Below are 20985 nucleotides of genomic sequence, written 5' to 3'. Positions count from 1 at the left end.
TGCATATCCCACAGTAATATTTTTTTATTATTTGTTTTTCAGAGGAAGAGAGATCAACAGCAACGCAGACAGCCTAGGCCAGGGGTGTCAAACATGCGGTCCAGGGGCTGAATCAGGCCCCCAGAGGGCTCCTATCAGGCCCCCAAGCAACTGGCTGTCATCTGCTTCCTTCTCCCTCTCTCTTGCTTCCTTCTGCATCTCAGCTTGCTTTGCCAGGCTTACTCAATCACACAGGAGCTACAGAGCAAAACCTCAATTTTCTCCATTGGTTGAGGCTTCTCCTTTTGGTGCCCTGGGGAGGGAGGGAAAGAGCCAGAGCTTCCTTTGCCCAGTTCCCTGAATTCCATGGGAGAAATACAAAGAAAGCACATTTAAGACCAACAAGTGCTAATGTTTTAAGCCTGCTTTAAGGGGGGGGGGGTTAATCTTTAGTCATGTTTGTCTGTGTCCTTTAAAAAGTTTATATCTCTGCTACCTAATCTTAAATAGGTACACACATGGCCCAGCCCAACAAGGTCTCATTTATGTCAGATCCAGTCCTCATAAGAAATGTGTTCAACACCCCTGGCCTAGGCAGTAGCCAAATTAGCCTACAAGAGGCCGGTAATGTCATTAGCCCTCTCCCATGCTGGGTACTCCTAGCCCACCCTCCACATGTCACACTACAGGTACTAATGGGGAACCCTGACTTACTCCTGAAGATTATTCTTCTGTATTCTTCTGTAGCTACTTACTCTGTTATGGACATTGCCATCCTTCTCAATGGACCTTCATGCTGAATTTCCCCAACATCAGGGGTGTAGGGTACGTTCAACATGTGTTGACTGAGAATAGCTGCGCCGTGCTGCAACATTTCTCTAGAAACAGTCATCTTAAAGTTGTAAACACCATAATGGGTCTCAGTGCTGCATATGGTCCTCTTTTCTTCAGCTCGAGACCCTCTATCTTCTGAAGACTTAGCCGCAGTCTCTGAGCCAAAATCTGTCTTATCAGCAGAGACTGTTACTCCTCCAGTGGATGCACAGGCAGAGCTCGAGGATTCTCTGTGTTCTAACTGTGTATCTGAACCTGTTTCTTCTGGTCCCTATACAAGGAAAAGATAGGGTATAACAAAGGGGCTTCTCTACACTAACAAGAGAAACTACATCATTATTATCAGTTTGAGTTTTAATACATTCATATTCAGATAAAAGTAGCAAAAGTCTAATCAAGTTACATTAAGAAGTTTATTCAATAAACACTGCCTGTACATAGTCAAGATCTGTATTACAACTAGAAAGTCTTAAAACAAACTGTTTAAAACCAAAAAGGATACTTAGGAAAAATCCAACTTTTACCAATGTGTAAATTTGCTACCTATTTTTGTCACCTCGCTTATATAAGGAGCATGTTACAAAATAAAATGGTCCTGCATCCGCTTCATACATGGCAGTGCTGGGGGTGAGGATCAGGAAGAGGAAGTCAACCACAAACTGTGCTTGCTTTCTAGACACTTAACAAACCACTGCCACTGCCCACACATCTCAAACCTCTGGCTCTTCAGCACAAACTGCTGTACATGATAATTTAACCTGCTGGATTCCACCCTAGTATCTAGCAGCACAGAAATTAAAGCCTTGAATATACATCTCAGAGTTGCATCTTTATTTTTTTGCTTTTTATGCACTGCACTTTGCCAAAGACTTCTTTTGGCACCCCTTTCCTATTTTGAAATGTGTTTTCTTTTTAACAGCCACAACTGTTAATCTAAGTGATGTGACAGTTGTGCCCTGTATTGTGTTCAACACTTCACGTAACTACACAACCAGAGGGGGTAATTCATTCAACTACAAGACAGCCCTGGGATGCCAAGCAAAGCAGCTGTCTGACTGTTATTACATCCTGTACTCAATCAACTTTGAGTAGCAAGATCAGTCAAGTAAATAATGTAAACCTGAAGCAACTTGTTGAAAAAAAATGGTAATGCACTTCACGCTACTGTATTTCAGACCTACAGATTTATGAAAGACTGACCTCTCTTCTAGAAATATTCCTTTCAGCAATATTGGGCTGAAATGATTCTGCAGGGAAATAACGAATAATGCACATAGATAGAGCTGATAATCCTTCATCACTGCATTTATTCACATCAGCCCCATTATCAAGAAGAAGATTGATGATATCATCATGGTAATTCATCTGCCAAAGGGAAATAAACTGAGTTATTTTCATACAGAAGTAATGTCTTCTTCTGAATTCTAATATTTTTAAACCTTAATTTGAGAAAAAAGAGTTTCAGGTTGTAAGCCTCTCTTTACAGACAGAAACATACTTTACACCAGTGGTTCCCAAAGTGGGCAATACTGCCCCCTGAAGGGCAATGTGATTACACGGGGGATGCTAAGAGGCAAGAGGGCAGAAAGGGGGCACTGGAATTACGCCCCTTTGACCATGTTATTCATATATTTTCTATTAACCAGGCTACAGCCTAGAGTGAAACAGTCACCTTGCTTCATCTTTAAAGTTTTACTGCTCTTATTGCTTTCAAAGTTATTTCCTCTGGTCATGTTTGTTTATATTTATGAGTCTTAAGTTGTTGCAACTCACAAGAAAGCCAATGGCACTCCAGGTTTCTGCCTCTGCATAGTGCTGAAATCTGGTGGAAACTATTAGAATTTTTAGTAAATAATATTCTACCAGAGCTTTAATCAGACCAGTAGACAAAATGTTGCCACAATAGCTGCCAATGTGCCTAATATTTGAAAAGGGCTTTTCTAATGAGGCAATGAAAACTTCCATACTGACTGAACATTTAAAGAAGGCACAACCTGACAAGGCAGACAAGAACTTAACTTTTTTTCAATTACTTCATGATTTCAGAAGTGGCCAACACTATCAATTTCCAGGACCACATCAGCTCCTCCCCAACACAGAGTCTCCCCAATCTGTCTCCCCAACACAGAGTCCTCCCCAACACAGAGTCTCCCCTTCGCCAATCAACTGGCCCACTCCCAGCCAAAGAACACAATGAAGGGGTAAAGAGAAAAATCCCACAGCATAAAAGGGTGAGCCGTAATTCATGCAGCCACTCTCCCCTTCAAAGAGAGGGAGAAGGGCAAGGAAATTCTGTAGAAACCATCCCTCTTGCCCATTGAGGCAGAGCAAGGAGCAAGAAGAGTTGTCTGAGGAGGGCTCTGCCCGCCTCTGCAGCTGCTGGGTGAGTGTCTGGAGTCTCAAGAAAGGAAGGAAAGGCAACAAGGTCCTGCCCATCCCTATAAAAGGTGGGATGGGAAGGGTGGAGGTGGGAGAAGAGCAGCACGCACTACAAAGAGAGGCTCTTCCCAAAGGCTGTGGAAATGGGAAAGCATGTTCCACTCTGGAGAACAAGTCTGCCAAGGCACAGGAGGGTGCAGGTGATTTAACCTTTTCTGTGACCCCTTCTGAGGCCTGGGAACCTTGAGGGAAGGAGAGAGCAGCAATAGAGAGATACCCTGCCGTGGTTGCAGCGTCTCAGTCAAGCATGTTTTGCAATGCCTCACAACAAAACAGGTTTTTTATGCATCATACATTTCATTGTTGGCTGCAGAGTCTGGAAAGCCACATAAATTGGTGAAGAACTCATCCTACCAGCAGTTAGTGAAGTTCTGACAACTCTTTTATTTGCACAAGTCACAACGTGATATAATTGAGATGATTCTCTCAGCAACAATTCAATGCAAACACACATAGATAAATGTCTGAAAATGTGGAAGTTACATTGTGCTGCATACGGACAACGGAATTTGCATTATAGCTGGATGTCAATTTTGCCAGCAATGCACTTTCTGAAAAACAAAAGTTTGCCTCAATTGTTGCTATTTGCAAGGCAACTAAGAACAGATACTAAAGGGGAGTCAAACTTCATGTTGAGCAGCTCTTGAAGACAAGGAAATTCTTACTAATATACTTGACTGTGCAACTGATGGAGCACCATCAATGACTGGTCACCATCACTGATGTGCTGCTTACTTGAAAAAAGCAGTACCAAATGTCTTTACTGTGTCATTCAACATCAACATCTTGTTGTAAAAAACATCACTGATTGCCTGAATGTCTGCACAAGTCATTACATACTGTTGTTACTGTAATGAATACAATTAAACCCCATGCTTCAGCTCTGTGTTAAGAATGATGAAGATTTTGAATGTTAGCTGCTCCGTGCTGAAGTTCATTGGTTATCAAAAGGCAACTGTGTGAGATGCTTTTACAATCTTTTTGACACTGGTGTAGAGTTTTTTGAAGACATGAATTCTCTGCTCAGTGATGACACTGCATAATTAACAGAACTACTGACAAAGCTTAATAAAATGAATCTGCAGTTGCAAGGAAATGAGGTCAATCTTATTAAAGCCAAAACGATCATCTCTATGTTTATTTCAAAGTTAACTCTACTTGAAGGTAAAATAGACTGTCACAGGCTATACCAATTTCTGAGCTTGTCTGAGCTAGAAGAGAAAGGTGGGATACAAGACAATGATATGCAAGTTTTTTGTGACCATTTGGATACGCTACATATGTCTGAGCGATCTGAGGATTTTCTTCTGTGGAAATTGCAGATTAGTGTGATAAATCCATTTTCAGATACTGTGGAAGTTGGGGTACTGAAGGAAGAACTAATTGAGCTACAACTGATTCACAAAATTAGTCTGAGCTGAATTCACTGTTTTAAGAAATCATATCAAGACCAATTCCTCACTAGCAGTAGCTCTGCCTCCAGGCTTTTGCCTTCCCTGGCTTGTGATCAAGTCCCTTACCAGTTGCTGCACAGATGCATTTTGATCCTCAGTTGCCTCCAATTTCCCTCGCAGCTTCCGGAACTCTAAAAACAAGAGCAGGAAGCTGTGAGGGAAACTGGAAGGAGCTGAGGATCAAAATGCACCCATGCAGCAACTGGTGGGGAACTGATTGCTTGAGCCAGGGAAAGCAGAAGCTCTGTGGCAAAGCAACTGCTAGTGAGGAATCAGTCCAAGAGTTATGGTTACCGAGGAAATTTCTGATTGCTATCTTGCACTATCAGGAGTGGTTAAGAAGCTCCTTGTTGCATTTCCAGCATCATATTTGGTGCAATGTGGTTTTAGTGTGGTCATCCAACTTCTCTCCAAGAAAAGAAACTGACTCCAAATTACTAAACATGGTGATTTAAGACTCCTGCTAAGTGACTTTAAACCAGACACCAGGCAACTGGTATCACTTCATCAAGCCCATTCATAACATTCAGAATTTACTGAACAGTGAAGTAGTTAATAAATATGGTATCTTAAGATTCTGGGTAAATGACTTTCAATTTTTGAAAAGCTGGTATCACTGGATCAAGTTCATCAGTTTTGTTGAATAAATTAAATAGTTTTCATTGGGTTTTGAATAAATGTACAATAACTGTTATTGCACAATACTTGTTCTTCCTTGAAAATGTATTATTATTTTTCTTAGAGGGCCATCCAAACCATCATTCTGAATAATGCTTTTACAGGGTAGGGTAGGGTAGGGTAGGGTAAGGGGCACTGAGGATGAGTTTATGGAACCAAGGGAGTGGTTGCCCAAAAAAGTTTGGGAACCACTGCCCTACACAGATAAGATTTCACCTTCCTCCTGAACTTCCTGCCCATGTCTGCGCCTGCTGTTGTGAAGTTTATCAACAATTTTTTTCACAGCTACTCTATTAACAAAGAGGCATATTCTCACAGTAGAAAAGTGAAAATTAAATTCAACCCATTTTGCCTAGGGCAAAATAATATATGTCATAAGATTTGGAGTCTTACAGCAGCAGCAGCAAGAGCCGTGTAGCCATGTACATCAGCTATGTCTGGGTGAGCCAGGCTGTCCTTCAGCATTGTGTACACTCTGTGATAGTCTCCTCCTGCTGACTCCTCAATCAGCTGTTCAGATGCAAGTTCTTTGGGACCTTTGGGTCCAAAACCGTTTCGATGGCCTTCGAGAATGAAATTAATATCCCAGTCAATGTTTGCCTGACAGTGCCTAGATGTGAGCAATAATAACATAGAACAGTAAGACAATGCACATATATAATCTCCATGGTCCTAACTTCTCCAAAATGTTCTCTGAGTCTTGCCTTTCTTCAGCTAAAAGGATGCATAATTGTCCCTTCTGTCCACATGTGGATAATTTTGTCATCATCTTATGTAAAAAGCAGCTGCTCTTTGTCTCCATTAATGGAGGGAAAGGTTGGATATCTTTAATTAATAAACCCATGTCTAGGGTTCACCAGTTCAGAATGCAAGCAGGAACTCATAAGAGAACAATCCTGTTACATCAGACTAGCCTTCTATCTAGTCTAGCATCCTCTTTCAACACACAGTACACAGAGGCAGGGTTGTAACTAGGTGGGCGCTATGGAGGCAGCACCTCCTTCCAAATCTGCTAGACGCACCCTATCCTGGTTCCCAACCCCCCTCTCCTCTATACTGGAAAGGTCTCCTGTGCAAGCACCAGTCATTTCTGAATCAGGGGTGACGTTGCTTTCACAACATTTTTACAGCAGACTTTTTACGGGGTGGTTTGCCATTGCCTTCCCCAGTCATCTACACTTTCCCCCCAGCAAGCTGGGTACTCATTTTACCGACCTTGGAAGGATGGAAGGCTGAGTCAACCATGAGCCTGCTGCCTGAAACCCAGCTTCTACCAGGGATCAAACTCAGGTCGTGAGCAGAGCTTAGGACTGCAGTACTGCAGCTTTAACACTCTGTGCCATGGGGCTCTTCTCCTCTTTAATACACTTCATTAATTAAAGGATTGTGAGGCACTCCAAAGGGATCTGTTGAGGCTGGGTGAGTGGGCCTCAACATGGCAGATGAGGTCCAATGTGGCCAAGTGCAAGATAATGCACATTGGGGCCAAAAATTCTAGCTATATATACAAGTTGATGGGGTGTGAACTGGCAGATACTGACCAAGAGAGAGATCTTGGGGTCATGGTAGATAACTCATTGAAAATGTCAAGACAGTGTGTGACTGCAATAAAAAAAGGCCAACGCCATGCTGGGAATTATTAGGAAGAGAATTGAAAGCAAATCAGCCAGCATCATAATGTCCCTGTATAAATCGATGGTGCGGTCTCATTTGGAAGACTGTGTACAATTCTGGTCACCGCACCTCAAAAAAGATATTATAGCATTGGAAAAAGTGCAGAAAAGGGCAACTAGAATGATCAAAGGGTTGGAGCACTTTCCCTATGAAGAAAGGTTAAAATGCTTGGGGCTCTTTAGCTTGGAGAAACGTTGACTGCGGAGTGACATTGTAGAGGTTTACAAAATTATGCATGGGATAGAGAAGGTAGAGAAAGAAGTACTTTCCTCCCTTTCTCACAATACAAGAAAACTTGTGGGCATTCAATGAAATTGCTGGGCGGTCGGGTTAGAACTGATAAAAGGAAGTACTTCTTCATCCAAAGGGTGATTAACATGTGGAATTCACTGCCAAAGGAGGTGGTGGCGGCTATAAGCGTAGACAACTTCAAGAGGGGAATGGATAAGCATACGGAGCAGAGGTCCATCAGTGGCTATTAGCCACAGCTTATCATTGGAACTCTCTCTTTGGGGCAGTGATGCTCTGTATTCTGGTGCTTGGGAGGGGCACAGTAAAAGGGCTTCTAGCCCCACTGGTGGACCTCTAGATGGCACTTGTTTTGTTTGGTTTTTTGGCCACTGTGTGACACAGAGTGTTGGACTGGATGGGCTATTGGCCTGATCCAACATGGCTTCTCTTATGTTCTTATTAGCGTCCCCTAGCACCCCCTCCAGAAAAAAATCCTAGATACAGGCCTGCACAGAGGGCATGGCCTCCTCCAATGCTGCCTCCTAGCACTGGTATTCAGAGGCTTGCAGCCTCTAAGCAGCCTCTATTAGTCACTATGGCTAGTAGCTATTGATGGGCCACTCCTCTATGTATCTTCCCAATCCTCTTTAAGAGCCATCTATGCTCATAGCTATGACTGCATCCAGTGCTGGTAAAATCTACAATTTAATTACTCATTTAAAAAGTATTTAATGGCCTCAATCTTTTGTCCATCAACTTCATTGCCCACATCCAGTTCTAGTAGAGGAGAAAAAGTTCTCTCTTTCCTCCTTCTCTATCACATACATAATTTTGTGAACCATTATTATGACCCCCCCCCCAGTCATATTTTTTCTAAACTAAAAAGTCCTAGACTCTCAACAGCTTTTTCTCATAGGGACATCACTCCAACCCCTTAATCATCTTGGCTGTAATCTTCTGCACTTTTTTTAGCTCTTCAATACCCTTTTTGAGATATGGTAACTTATAACATTATTCCAAATGAGGCTGTACCATAAATCCATACAAGGGAATTACAATATTGGCCATTTTATTTTCAGTATCTTTCCTAATAACCCCCAGCAGGGCATTAGCCTTTTTCACTGCTGTTGTTGTACCCCAAGTTGACATTTTCATGCCCAGATCTCTTTCCTTCTCAGTCTTTGTCAGTTCAGAATATATTTGTTCCAATGTGCATCACCCCACAATTATGTACACCGAAGTGTAAAGCGATGCACATTGGAATAAAAATCCTAGTGGTCCTTCAAACAAACAAAAATCTATCCACATAGCTAGATGTCAGGACAAAGCAGTCTTCTTGTTGATGTGCTAGTTTACTTTGTGGGTTTTGTTCTTTTCTTAACATTTATTCATAAGCCCTGTGGCTATAATGAAACAAAGGCTTTTTCATCTCAGTGAAAACTAGTCCTCTATCACGCTCTTCTTCCAACAGCTCCAACACAACAGCTCTTTGGCAGTGGGATGAAAGTAGACACAGCCATGCAAAACACAACAACCAGAGGTTCCTATTACATCTCCACATATCCTCCTTTCTATACCCCTTCCAACCTCTGCAAGCTAAATGGGAGAGGTAGTTGGCCCAAGAGACACATTGGTCAGTTCCCGTACTTCAAAGATGTTAAAAGAATAATTTTTCAGAAGATTATCTATGAATGCCTGACAAACAGAACCACCGCTGGGAAGATTAAAGGGGGGGGGGGACACAAAACCAGTGACAGGATTTGATACAAGTTAGGTCAATATGCAGTGTTCTGGTAATTCAGCAGCAGCTAAAAGAACAGATGGTCACACAGAAAGATGCAAAATTTAAAAAACACCAAGCAAGGTGAACTGCAGTAAACGGCTGGAAAGAAAAGCTGTAACTAATAGTTTACACTCTGAAACACTGCATTTCCACACATAAACTGAAAAGATCAACTTTCCCCTATCATCCACTCCATCCCACCACCAAAGCTTACCTATATTTATAGATGTGCTTCTGAATTTTGACCATTAAAGGGGTTATATTGCTAACTGGCCACAGTTGTTCATAAGGCAATCGCTTGTTTCTCTTAAAATAATGGGAATCAAACTCTTTCTGGAAGGTGCGAGTAAGAGGAAGATGATCTGCATCAATTGAGTATATATACATCTTCTCAGGCAATGTGTAGGTGTCATCATTTAAGAGAAGACTTTTGTAGTAGTAAAAAAATGGATCCTTCTCCTCATTTAGCTTCCACATTGTATTGCTCTCTTCAGAAATATATTGTTTATTGTCTTCAGCATCAAAGTAGACATTGAGTTCTGGGAAATCCAGAAGAGAAAAATACCCAGGAATTTCAGTACACAATTTAATTATATGATTTCGGTGCCACAAGCCAACATCTTGACTATCATCTGGATGGTTTTCAATCCCTGGACCAAATCGTTCATCAGCCTTGTAAAGTCCCTTTAGAAGAAAAACAGATATAAAATAATACACTTTTAAGTGTACTTCCACAAATAATGTGTACAGATTGCCAAAACGCAACACTGGAATGATCATATTAGGGGTTTAGAGAAAGGTAAAACAAGGGTTTAATTAAATAACTATGGTTGGTATGATCATCCAGTGCAGGAGACTCCAACTATGGTTACCTAGGGACAGTCAAAACAGGACCTCAAACCATGGTTTGAAGTTGTTTTACTGACCACAGTTAGTCTTAACTACAATATCAGGTGAACAAGCTTAATTGTTGCTTCTTCCCAAGTGCAACTGTCACCAGTCTCTTGGTCTTACTGTACTTCTTTTCTGTGCAATCTGTATCGGGTGGAAAGACTCAATACATGTCCAGAAGCCACAACTCAGGATCTCCTATTTTCATATACATTTTCTCAGTACTGAAAAGATTGACAGTAAATCATCAGCTGAAGCTGTATATCCAATGCTGTTCTTGGCGCTGAACAAACTACACTAACTGACTTAAATGTATTGATTTTTCAGTTTCAAATAAGCAAGTTTATACTAACTCTGCATTACTGGGGTAAAAACATAAGCAGAAAAAATGGATTATGAAACTGGCATGCTATAGCATTACTACCCTGTTTCTGTCTAAGTACCTGATATATTCTTCCATCTTTAAATTCCATGGTCCCATAGCCTTCTTTACGGCTAAGATAAAATGACCCAGTGAATTTAGAGCCATCAGGCCAAAAGTAAACACCTTTGCCATGACGATGGTCTTTATAAAATTGGCCCACATATCTCTATAACAGAAGAGAAAGAACAAATTATGCAGATATTAAAGTATAAATAATACACAAGCCACCACTGTTCCTCAACACAATGGAAAATAGAATATCAATGCATTGTGTTATATGAAGAATATTCATTTCGGCACCTGTAAGAAAGCTGTATATAGTAGAAATTATTTATCAGTTAACAGAGCAGCTATGCAGACAAGAAATAACATTTCAAACTGTCATAAAAGGCATGTGATGCTGTCTCCTGGGATTTGGTTACTTCAAAATATAGATGCAGGACTCCATGACTAAATGCTCAACCACATGCAGTCATGATGTATGTTCATAGATGCAAAGGATGCATGCAGGTTGTTTGAACAGAGGAACCTAAAGAGACATACCACCAGTCCTATGTAAGCTTATTCAACTCACTGAGTTCAGTGAGACTTATTTCCAGATATGTGTGCACAGTACTATAGCCCTAGATTACTATCTATGAAAATTCAAAGCACTGTGCATGATGTTTGAGGGAATACAGCTTATCCTTCCTTTCAATATCCTCTCCATAGTCCCGGAAAACCCACTTTCCAGAAGTCTGAGAGCTCCAAGAGCCAGGTGCTAGAGCTCAGACAATGCCAGCAACAGCAGCCAACCACTGATGCACCCCAGGGGAGAAGAGGAATGGTACTAGGGAACTTTGGGGAGAGCTCTGGAGGTAGATGAAAAGGTTCCAGGGGATGGCAGTGGCCCAGGGCTGGTGCTTGGCTGCAGACAGACTAAGGTTACCCCAACAAACTAAGCAGTAGAAAGATGCCACAAAGATAGTTAATGGGGAAAAGGTGAAGTACAATGGCATTTTCCAACTGACTACAAATATCTTTTTGTGCTTCTCTCCCAAAGAATTTTATGGCAAGAAATAAAGACAGGATTTAACTAATATTTTCAAGAGACACTGAACATAGTACCATTCATTTGCAAGTCAGGGAGGCTTATTCCACTTGACTACATCCAGGGGAAATGACTGCACAGAAATATATTGAGAACTACAATATTTAATAAAAACTGAATATACAGAGGATGAAGTTCAAACAAAGCTAGTAACCCAGCTCAATCCAGGATTTGCAGCCTTGGGAAATTTGATTAATATTAGATTTATTACTGAGAATTACTTTTGTTGCAAACAGAAAAACTGAAGGAAAGCATACACCATCTATTAGAAAGGTTTGTGGAATTCTGGTGTTCTTTTCAAGTAAACATGATTAAGCAATATCAATGAAGTGGGAGCAATCTATTTGACAAAAGCAAGAAACAGAACGTAAGCAGTAATAATAATTAACAAACTTGAACTATGTGCTGTTCAATAAGTGTATAACCATAATTTAGGGCCAAAACAAATATTTCTACCAAGTGAGAAAAATCTTCACAACCCAAACCACTATGGACAATCTAAGGACAGGAGCAGATTTTTACAGCATGACAACCTTCTGGCTCTGATTCCCCACATGTGAAAGAATGCTTGCAAGGGTGGGGGTGAGGGAACAATACTAGCAACAGGAATTCACACATACACATCTGACAAAAACTAAACACTTGTGGGGTGAACCAAATTCAAGCACCCCTTCCTCTTATCCGCACTACTCTCACCAAAGTGATGATGCTGTGAGAACAATCAGTACTGTTCTGTGCAGAAAAGGGGGGAATCTCAGGTATAGGGCATAAAGTTGGCAGTGGTAGCCAAGGGTGCGTTTCTGCAGCTGGTAAATCAGTTGCAGCCCTTCCTGGGCAGAAAAGATTTTGCTACTGGAGTGCATGTCCTGGTAACACCTAGATTAGATTACTGCAATGCAGTCTGTGTGGAGCTGCCCTTGAAGACTCTCCAAAAGTTACAGCTGGTACAAAATGTTGAGTCCAGAGTGCTGACTGGAGTGAGTCATAGGGACCATATAACTCCAGTCGTGTTCCCTCTATGCTGGCTTCCAGGCACAATTCAAAGTGCTGGTATTGACCTTTAAAGCCCTGTACAGTCTGGGATCAACATACCTTAACAGCCACCTTCTCCCATAAAAATCTTCCCACTCCCAGCATCCTTGAAGGCACTGCTTCAGTTGCTTCTGCCATCTGAAGCTAAACAAATGGCAACCTTCTCCATTATGGCACCAAAACTAACCCCAGGGAGATTAATCTGTCTACCTCTCTCACTGTCTTTCACCAGCAGGTGAAGACTTTTTTTGCTTTGTCAGGTATACCCCCAATAATGGTTACTGGTCTTCCTTCTAGTGTTGTTTTAAATCAAATTATTTCATAATTTTAACATATTTAATATTTCTTATGTTTGATACATTTTGGACACTGGTTAGAAAGGTGGCATTAAAGTGTTTTAAATAAACAAATAAATAATTGCTTACACTTCAAATCAAATGTCATTTTTTCCAACAGTACTGATGTCAGCTTTAGAGTTTATATAGTTTATAGTTACTAATTGACTGCAGCCCACAGCAGTAACACCACAGTAAACATTTTGCATTTTGTTTTAAAATATGACCTCACATTTAATTCATATACAATGGATAGACTATTTGGATTTTGGAATCTTCATATCCATGTAGCAGAAGCTATACTTCAAAGTTATGCAGAGTTTTAAACAACTTGCACAGAGGTTTCAAAAGTGAAAAATTATGAGGATTTTCTTATTTACCATTTATTATCATCATCATCATTATTTTTAGCAATAGCAATGTTTGGGATGCAGGAACATAGAGTGTGCACACATTTTTGAAGTTACCTCACCACTATTCCACACAAATTCTCCAAATCCAAGTTTTAGATCAAATCCAAATTCTCCTTTATAGATGGAGCCATCAGGCCACTCTTGAACACCTGTTGTAAATTCAATCTTATTATTGTTGAAGTCTTCTTCACTAAATCTGTCTTGCCATCCACTACTTTCTTCCCCATAATCTTCTGATTCTTCATCAGCCTCATAATCTCGAGTAGACACTGGCTCATTATCAGTTTCATTTTCTTCTGTTCCCTCTTCTCTTTGTAAGATGCCGTTTTCTGGTTCATCTTTCAACACGCTAAAATCATAGTTAAGAAAAGACCTTAATTTTAATTTAACAAATTTAGATAATCTAATGCAATCCTAAACACACAAAGCCCCGTGTTAATCACTGCTAATCCAAAGGGCAGATTATCTATTTATTTTAAAGTGCATTTATGATAACATTTCTTAAAACCCCAATACAGCTAACAAAAATCAACAGCAAAAACTCTTTCAGCCTTTCCTCATGGCTCAAGGCACATTACACATACATATTAGTTATTGGGTAACATGCATGTTCTGATTTATCAACCAGGTTATTTGAGCACATAAGAAGTAATTAGAATTATAAAAGAATAACTCAAAACATACTCATATTTCTAAACACAAAAGTCTTCCCAGGGTACAGGTTGGATCCTGGTTACCACCCTGTGCTCTACATAACAGTCACACATGACCTTCAGTTTCTCAGTTCCCATGCACAGTGCCTGATTCAGAGTGTTTACTGTGGCATGTCTGGAAAAGGGGCTTCAGCCTCCCCAACACCAAGTGTAGTAATCTCAGGATTGCAGTATGGGCATAACAGTTGCAACTTGCAGGAGTTCCCACCACCACCAAATAGTGCCCTGTCATGATCATTTCATCAGGAAAGTGGGGGGGGGGAGGGGCTGAAGCTCCTTAGTCCTGCAAAGCACAGTCGTGATCCGAATCGGAAATTGAAAAGAACATGCACGTCACATGTGACTATTAGACCTAGGACACAGCTGGGGACTCTGGCTTCAACCTGCGTACTCGGTCAAACGTGAAATCTGCATCAGACTTCTGTACCCAGGTCAGGTCCAATGTGGACGTCGTTCTCACGACCGCCCCCCCCCCCCATGTCCATCCATCTACATTCCCCGCCCAGAAGTGGGCGTTTCTAGGCTTCCGCTAGAGGACTCTAAAGTCAGCCAGCCCACACTGCAATCCTATGAAGAACTCTTCGACGCGGAAATCTCCTCTGGCTCCAGGAGTGAGTACCCACCCCAGGGCCTTCTTGGCAGTCTGGAAAGCCTCCATCCGGCCGGAAGAGAAAAGTTGTGCCTCAGGCTCAGCGCGCTCAGACTTCACCTCTGTGGCCCCGAGCCGCTGCTGAGTATGAGGCGAGAGGAACGTAACAAAGGATCGGTGCGCTGCTGATGACCATAAACGGAAATCCAAATCCCAGGGGCAGCCAGGACAGGCAAGGCCGCACTGGCTAGTTCTGGTCCTCCCTTTCCCGCTCCCGCTCGGGCCGCGCCGCGTCTCTGTTTCTATAGAAACCGAGAGGGAGTTTTGTAAGGCGCGGGTGGAGCGTCTTGTTTATTTTTTGTCCCTCGGGCAGAGTTTTTGGGAGCGTCGCCGCTGCTCTGCTGAAGTTCCCAAACTGTTTCTTTGAAAATAATTCCTCGAACAACGAACGTAATAAATACAGTGGGGAATAGCACTTCCTGTCGTTCCTTCATTGTTTGATGCCGCGCGCGCCCCAGCCAAAGCTATATTTGCATTGGGTAGCCATGTTGGTCTGTTTGTAGCAGTAACAGTAAAAGCGTCTGAAAAAGTGAACGGTGCAGGTATCTGCAGAAGTGAGCAGTGACTCAGGAAAGCTCATATCCTGCTGCAATTTGTGTTAGTCTTTAACTAGTGCTCAGCCGCCCTGAGCCACTTCGGTGGGAAGGGCGGGATATAAATCAAAATATAAATAAATAAATACTGTTAGTGTTAGTCTTTACGGTGCTACTGGAGTCTTCTTGCTCTTTTTCTGTTGAAATATATCGCTTCAGTGGCACCTTAAAGACTTACAAAAATTATTGCAACACAAGGTTCCCTGACCCAGAACTCACTTCATCTGCTGCATGATGTGTCCATTCATCAGGCAGAAATATTTATACTCCGTTTATATTTATACGTGTTGATTGTTTAAAATAATAGTATGAATTTGCATGGTGCTTTAAAGTGTTCAAGAAGAAGGCAAGTCCTTGACCCTGAGGAGCATGCAGTCTAAAAGTTAACATAAAGAAGGGGAGAAAGCTGGAAGTGGGAGTAGCAGAAATTTGCTGCTCAGGCTTTGTTTTATTACCAGATAAAACACTAAGAAGCAGCTTTATGCTATCTGAATTCAGTATGGTATATATGGTAGTTAGACTGTGACTTTCAAAAGACAGTTTATAGTTTAAAGACCACCAAATTGACATGGCTTCTATATACAGCTCTAGAAACGGGAACTTTTATAATGACTACATTTGCTGTCATTTTTACAGTGCTCTGCTTGTTTACCTCTTTATTATTTGCTGGAGACTGAGCTCTCTTGCTGGGTAATTTCAATACCTAGGCATACATATAAATCAGATATTTGAAAAAGGAGTATTTTGTACCACCAAACATGCCCTTTCTACTCTGATCTAACATTTTGTGAATAATCTTGTCGTTATTAGAATTATAAATGGAGCCCCTGGGGGAAAAACAATTGGTAATTCCACATTTCTCATAAAATATTCTCAGCCCAAGATTCTATATGTTCACAGGGTCTTGAACATATTAATTCCCCCCTCCAAAAAAAAATTTAAAAATTCAGACTTTAATAGGGTTACCAACTCTACAATGGAAATTCCTGGAGCTTTGGGGGAAGACCTTGGGGTTTGGTAATTGGAGCTACCTCAACAGGATATTATGCCATAGAAACCACTCTCCAAAGCAGCCATTTTCTCTGGATGTTTATCTCTGCCTTCTGGAATACAACTGTAATTTTGGGAGATCTCCAGGCTCCACCTGTAGTTTAAATAAACCAAGAGATAAATACTGTGAACAAATTACTATGAATATATACTTCTTATTTCATTCAATATACTCATGCAAATTTCATTCAGAATCCATAATATCATAATTAATGTCTATATAGTTTTATGTAATCCAAAATTTACTTAATAGTCCAATTATCATCCAAATCGCTCAGTGGATTAAAGTGTTTGTGCTGTGAAGTAATTCCAGTTCATTAATTTCCAATATGCGGCATTTGGATCACTGACAGGACACTCTGGTTCAACCTCTGACAGAACCTGCCAGCCTTTGATTCCATTTCCAAAAACTTTTTCAAAGAGGGGACAGAATGTCATCCTATATATGTGAACTCCTTTTAATTCTGTTAAAACCAACCCAAGCAGATGTCTCTCGCCACACGCAGACCAGTGCAGATATCTGGCAGTCTCTTCAAGCAAGTTTACCTATTATAATCCTACTGGCAGATGATTACTTGGCAGGGTTTGGAGCAATGCTACCTCTAAACTGTGGAGTCTTGTGAGCAAACATTCTACTTTGTAAGCTACTAGCATTAAAGTTGTGAGCAAGCAATTTGGCTACTGCATAAATTAGTTTGCTGTGGGGTCATTCTTCCTAAGCTAAGACAAAAATGTGTGAGCCGGAGGCTAAAAACCTGTGAGCTAGCTCACACTAACTCATCTTAGAAGGAACACTAGTCTGGAGTGCAGAAACAGGCAAGGTCTGCAGCTGAATCTAGCATGAAAGTGTTGTGCCCTTGGATAGGTGGAACCAGAGTGACTATCAGTGATTCAAACTCTGCATATTGGAAACTGACAAACTGGAATTACTTTACAGCACAAGCACTTTAATTCAGAGGTTTCAAACTCATCTGTTATGAGGGCTGCATCTGACATAAATGTCACTTCGTTGGGCTGGGCCATGTGTGCCATAAAATGTAACATGATGTACCGGAGATATAAACTGTATAAAGGTGATTTCATATGGCAATAGTAGATGAATAACAAAAGCAGATTTGATTGTAGTAGCAGGTTTGATTGTATTTTTTTAGGCCACACATTCCAGATGTAGCCAATCCTCCTGGAGCTTAAAGTAGGCCCTGTACTAAGAGCCCTGTAAGCTCTTGGAGGATTGGCTACATCAGGGGTGTGTGGGCCTAATATGCAAAGGAGTTATTGCTACAAAAAAAAACCCTGATTCAGTGTGATATGCAGAGGGTAGGCACGGAGATACCAGTGTTGGTAATGAGACAGGAATCCTAGGTCTCAATTCCATCCAGGAGGATTCAGTTCAGGAGGATGCAAAGAATAAATGGACATAAGTCTGCCATTAGAAACCAGAACATTCAGTTGCTGACTTAAAAGAAGCAGTGCTCTTACAAAGGAATTTCAAAGGGAATTTGGAGAGACTGCTGAGTTGTAACTGATAATGAATCTTAACACAATGCATCCTCCTGGTCTGAATTGTGGGCTAGTTTTCCTGTCTCATTACCAATGTGTGCTATTATCACTTGGCATCTGAAATTTATTAATTTATTATTATTAATTAATCACTCCACTCTCCAAGATATAAGGACCAATTCATGTGTTGAAATTCCTAATCAAGGTCTTTTTGAAAGAAAGTTAATCCAGACTGGCATAGAGAAATCCAATCCTTTTATTTAAAAAAAAAATTTCCTCAGTGTACATGTACTTGTCAGAAGAATCCACCCACTCACCCAACCTCCCTCGGAAGAAGACGTGCTTGGACACAAAGGCTTATACCTTGAATAAAACGTTGGTCTTGAAGCTGCCATTATGGACTCTTACTTTGTTTTCTCTGTCTCTCTTTCCTCCCCCCAAAAAGAAGAGCAGCACTGGAGAAGGAAGCATAAGCGGCGGGGGGGGTGGGGTTGCACACACATGCATGAGAAGCTTTGTACCTCTCCTGCACGAAGCAGCCATGGAGCACTCTCTCTCTCTTTTGGGGGGGGGAGCAGAGGAGGGAGGCAGGAAGCAAAGAGAGAGGGAGGGAGCTGGGCAAAAAGCAGGCCACCGTATGGCTGCAATAGCAGCCCTGAAAAGAAGTCAGGAGAGGGAAGTTGCTGGGCGGGAGGGCAGATTTAAACCCTGCTTTAATCCATTGAGAGATTTGGATTTACACCCCCCATGGGAATAATATCCCCTCATTGGGAGGGCGGGGTATAAATTGAACTAATAAATAAATTATCATTGGACTATTAAGTAAATTTTGTAATTATTACATAAAGCTATATAGACATATAAGATGATGAGATATTATGAATTCTGAATGAAGTTTGCACAAGTATATTGAATGAAGCAATAAAATGTTAATTCATAATCATTTGTTCATGATATTTGTTAAGAACATAAGAGAAGCCATGTTGGATCAGGCCAATGGCCCATCCAGTCCAACACTCTGTGTCACACAGTGGCCAAAAAATTATATATATATATATATATATATATATATATATATATATACACACACACACACACACACACTGTGGCTAATAGCCACTGATGGACCTCTGCTCCATATTTTTATCTAAACCCCTCTTGAAGGTGGCCATGCTTGTGGCCGCCACCACCTCCTGTGGCAGTGAATTCCACATGTTAATCACCCTTTGGGTGAAGAAGTACTTCCTTTTATCCGTTTTAACCTGTCTGCTCAGCAATTTCATTGAATGCCCACGAGTTCTTGTATTGTGAGAAAGGGAGAAAAGTACTTCTTTCTCTACTTTCTCCATCCCATGCATTATCTTGTAAACCTCTATCATGTCACCCCGCAGTTGACGTTTCTCCAAGCTAAAGAGTCCCAAGCGTTTCAACCTTTCTTCACAGGGAAGGTGTTCCAGCCCTTTAATCATTCTAGTTGCCCTTTTCTGGACTTTCTCCAATGCTATAATATCCTTTTTGAGGTGCGGCGACCAGAACTGCACACAGTACTCCAAGTGAGACCGCACCATCGATTTATACAGGAGCATTATGATACTGGCTAATTTGTTTTCAATTCCCTTCCTAATAATTCCCAGCATGGCATTAGCCTTTTTTATTGCAAACGCACACTGTCTTGACATTTTCAGTGAGTTATCTACCACGACCCCAAGATCTTTCTCTTGGTCAGTCTCTGCCAGTTCACACCCCATCAACTTGTATTTGTAGCTGGGATTCTTGGCCCCAATGTGCATTACTTTGCACTTGGCCACACTGAACTGCATCTGCCACGCTGACGCCCACTCGCCAGCCTCAACAGGTCCCTTTGGAGTTCCTCACAATCCTCTCTGGTTCTCATCACCCTGAACAATTTAGTGTCATCCGCAAACTTGGCCACTTCACTGCTCACTCCCAACTCTAAATCATTTATGAACAAGTTAAAGAGCATGGGACCCAGTACCAAGCCCTGCGGCACCCCACTGCTTACCGTCCTCCATTGCGAAGACTGCCCATTTATACTCACTCTCTGCTTCCTATTACTCAGCCAGTTTTTGATCCACAAGAGGACCTGTCCTTTTACTCCATGACTCTCAAGCTTTCTAAGGAGCCTTTGATGAGGAACTTTATCAAAAGCTTTCTGGAAGTCAAGGTAAACAACATCTATCGGGTCTCCTTAGTCCACATGTTTGTTCACCCCCTCAAAGAAATGTAACAGGTTAGTGAGGCAAGATCTTCCCTTACAGAACCCATGCTGAGACTTCCTCAGTAACCCGTGTTCATCAATGTGCCTATTCATTCTGTCCTTGATAATGCTTTCTACCAATTTTCCCAGTATTGAAGTCAGACTGACTGGCCTGTAATTTCCCGGATCTCCTCTGGAACCCTTTTTAAAGATGGGGGTGACATTTGCTACCTTCCAGTCCTCAGGAACGGAGGCAGATTTCAATGAAAGATTACAGATTTTTGTCAAAAGATCCACAAGTTCAACTTTGAGTTCTTTCAGAACTCTCGGATGTATGCCATCCGGACCTGTTGTTGGTTTATTTTCATTTCCATGGATCTCTTCTAGTCCACTTGGAGACTGGCAGCCTAACCGTTAACTGCTCACAACATTTCATGTTCCTGGAGCATATTCAGTCTTTATCACACTCAAGTGGGTGTGGGTTTTTGGGGGGAGGAGGGGGTCTTTGTTTTATTTTGTTTAATTTAAAAATTTGCATTTTTCTGCATATCTGGGGAATCTCCTGAGCATGACAAGAGACACAGATCATTGGTTGCATGTAGAGTTGCCAACCTCCAGGCGCTGGCTGGAGATTCCCTGCTATTACAATTGATTTCTAGGTGATCGAGATCAGTTCACCTGGAAAAACAGGTGTTACTGTAAGCTGTGATCTTGAGTTACACGAAGTGGAGAAATAGATCTTGGCATGGCTAGGAGATTTCCTCTGTGAACCATGATCTGTGCTCAAATCAATTATGATCAGTCCCTTGCTCTGTGTATTCCTGGAAACCAAAAAGTCTAGATATAGCCCCTTTTTCTACTCGGGTAAGAAATCCTTGAAATTCAGTATTTCTGCCAAAATTTGCTGGAGTTACAATGATTCTGGCCCCGATAATTTTACCACAAATGTGCCAATGTCTGCAAGGCTTCATAAAGTCATTGACTATGTGAAATAATCTTAAAAAA

At 41.4% G+C, this 20985-nt stretch overlaps 1 protein-coding gene across 1 annotated transcript in view; it reads right to left on the bottom strand.

Annotated features, from left to right (window-relative positions):
• The window catches only part of ANKMY1 (ankyrin repeat and MYND domain containing 1), a 45989-nt gene extending 31275 nt beyond the window's left edge, over positions 1–14714 (bottom strand). Inside the window, exons 1-7 of the mRNA XM_060242148.1 lie at positions 14594–14714; positions 13312–13606; positions 10407–10553; positions 9287–9756; positions 5778–5994; positions 2014–2178; positions 735–1084 (exon numbers count right to left, since the gene is read on the bottom strand). Coding sequence (XP_060098131.1) covers positions 735–1084; positions 2014–2178; positions 5778–5994; positions 9287–9756; positions 10407–10553; positions 13312–13606; positions 14594–14628 — 1679 coding nt within the window. The 5' untranslated portion in view covers positions 14629–14714. The remainder of the gene's footprint in view (positions 1–734; positions 1085–2013; positions 2179–5777; positions 5995–9286; positions 9757–10406; positions 10554–13311; positions 13607–14593) is intronic.
• Between the last annotated feature and the right edge of the window lie 6271 nt (positions 14715–20985).

This window comes from Heteronotia binoei, chromosome 6 (genome assembly GCF_032191835.1).
Source record: "Heteronotia binoei isolate CCM8104 ecotype False Entrance Well chromosome 6, APGP_CSIRO_Hbin_v1, whole genome shotgun sequence".
Taxonomy (NCBI): Eukaryota; Metazoa; Chordata; class Lepidosauria; order Squamata; family Gekkonidae; genus Heteronotia; species Heteronotia binoei.
Note: the sequence above shows the minus strand (reverse complement) of the source record. Positions and strands in the feature narration are given on the sequence as shown.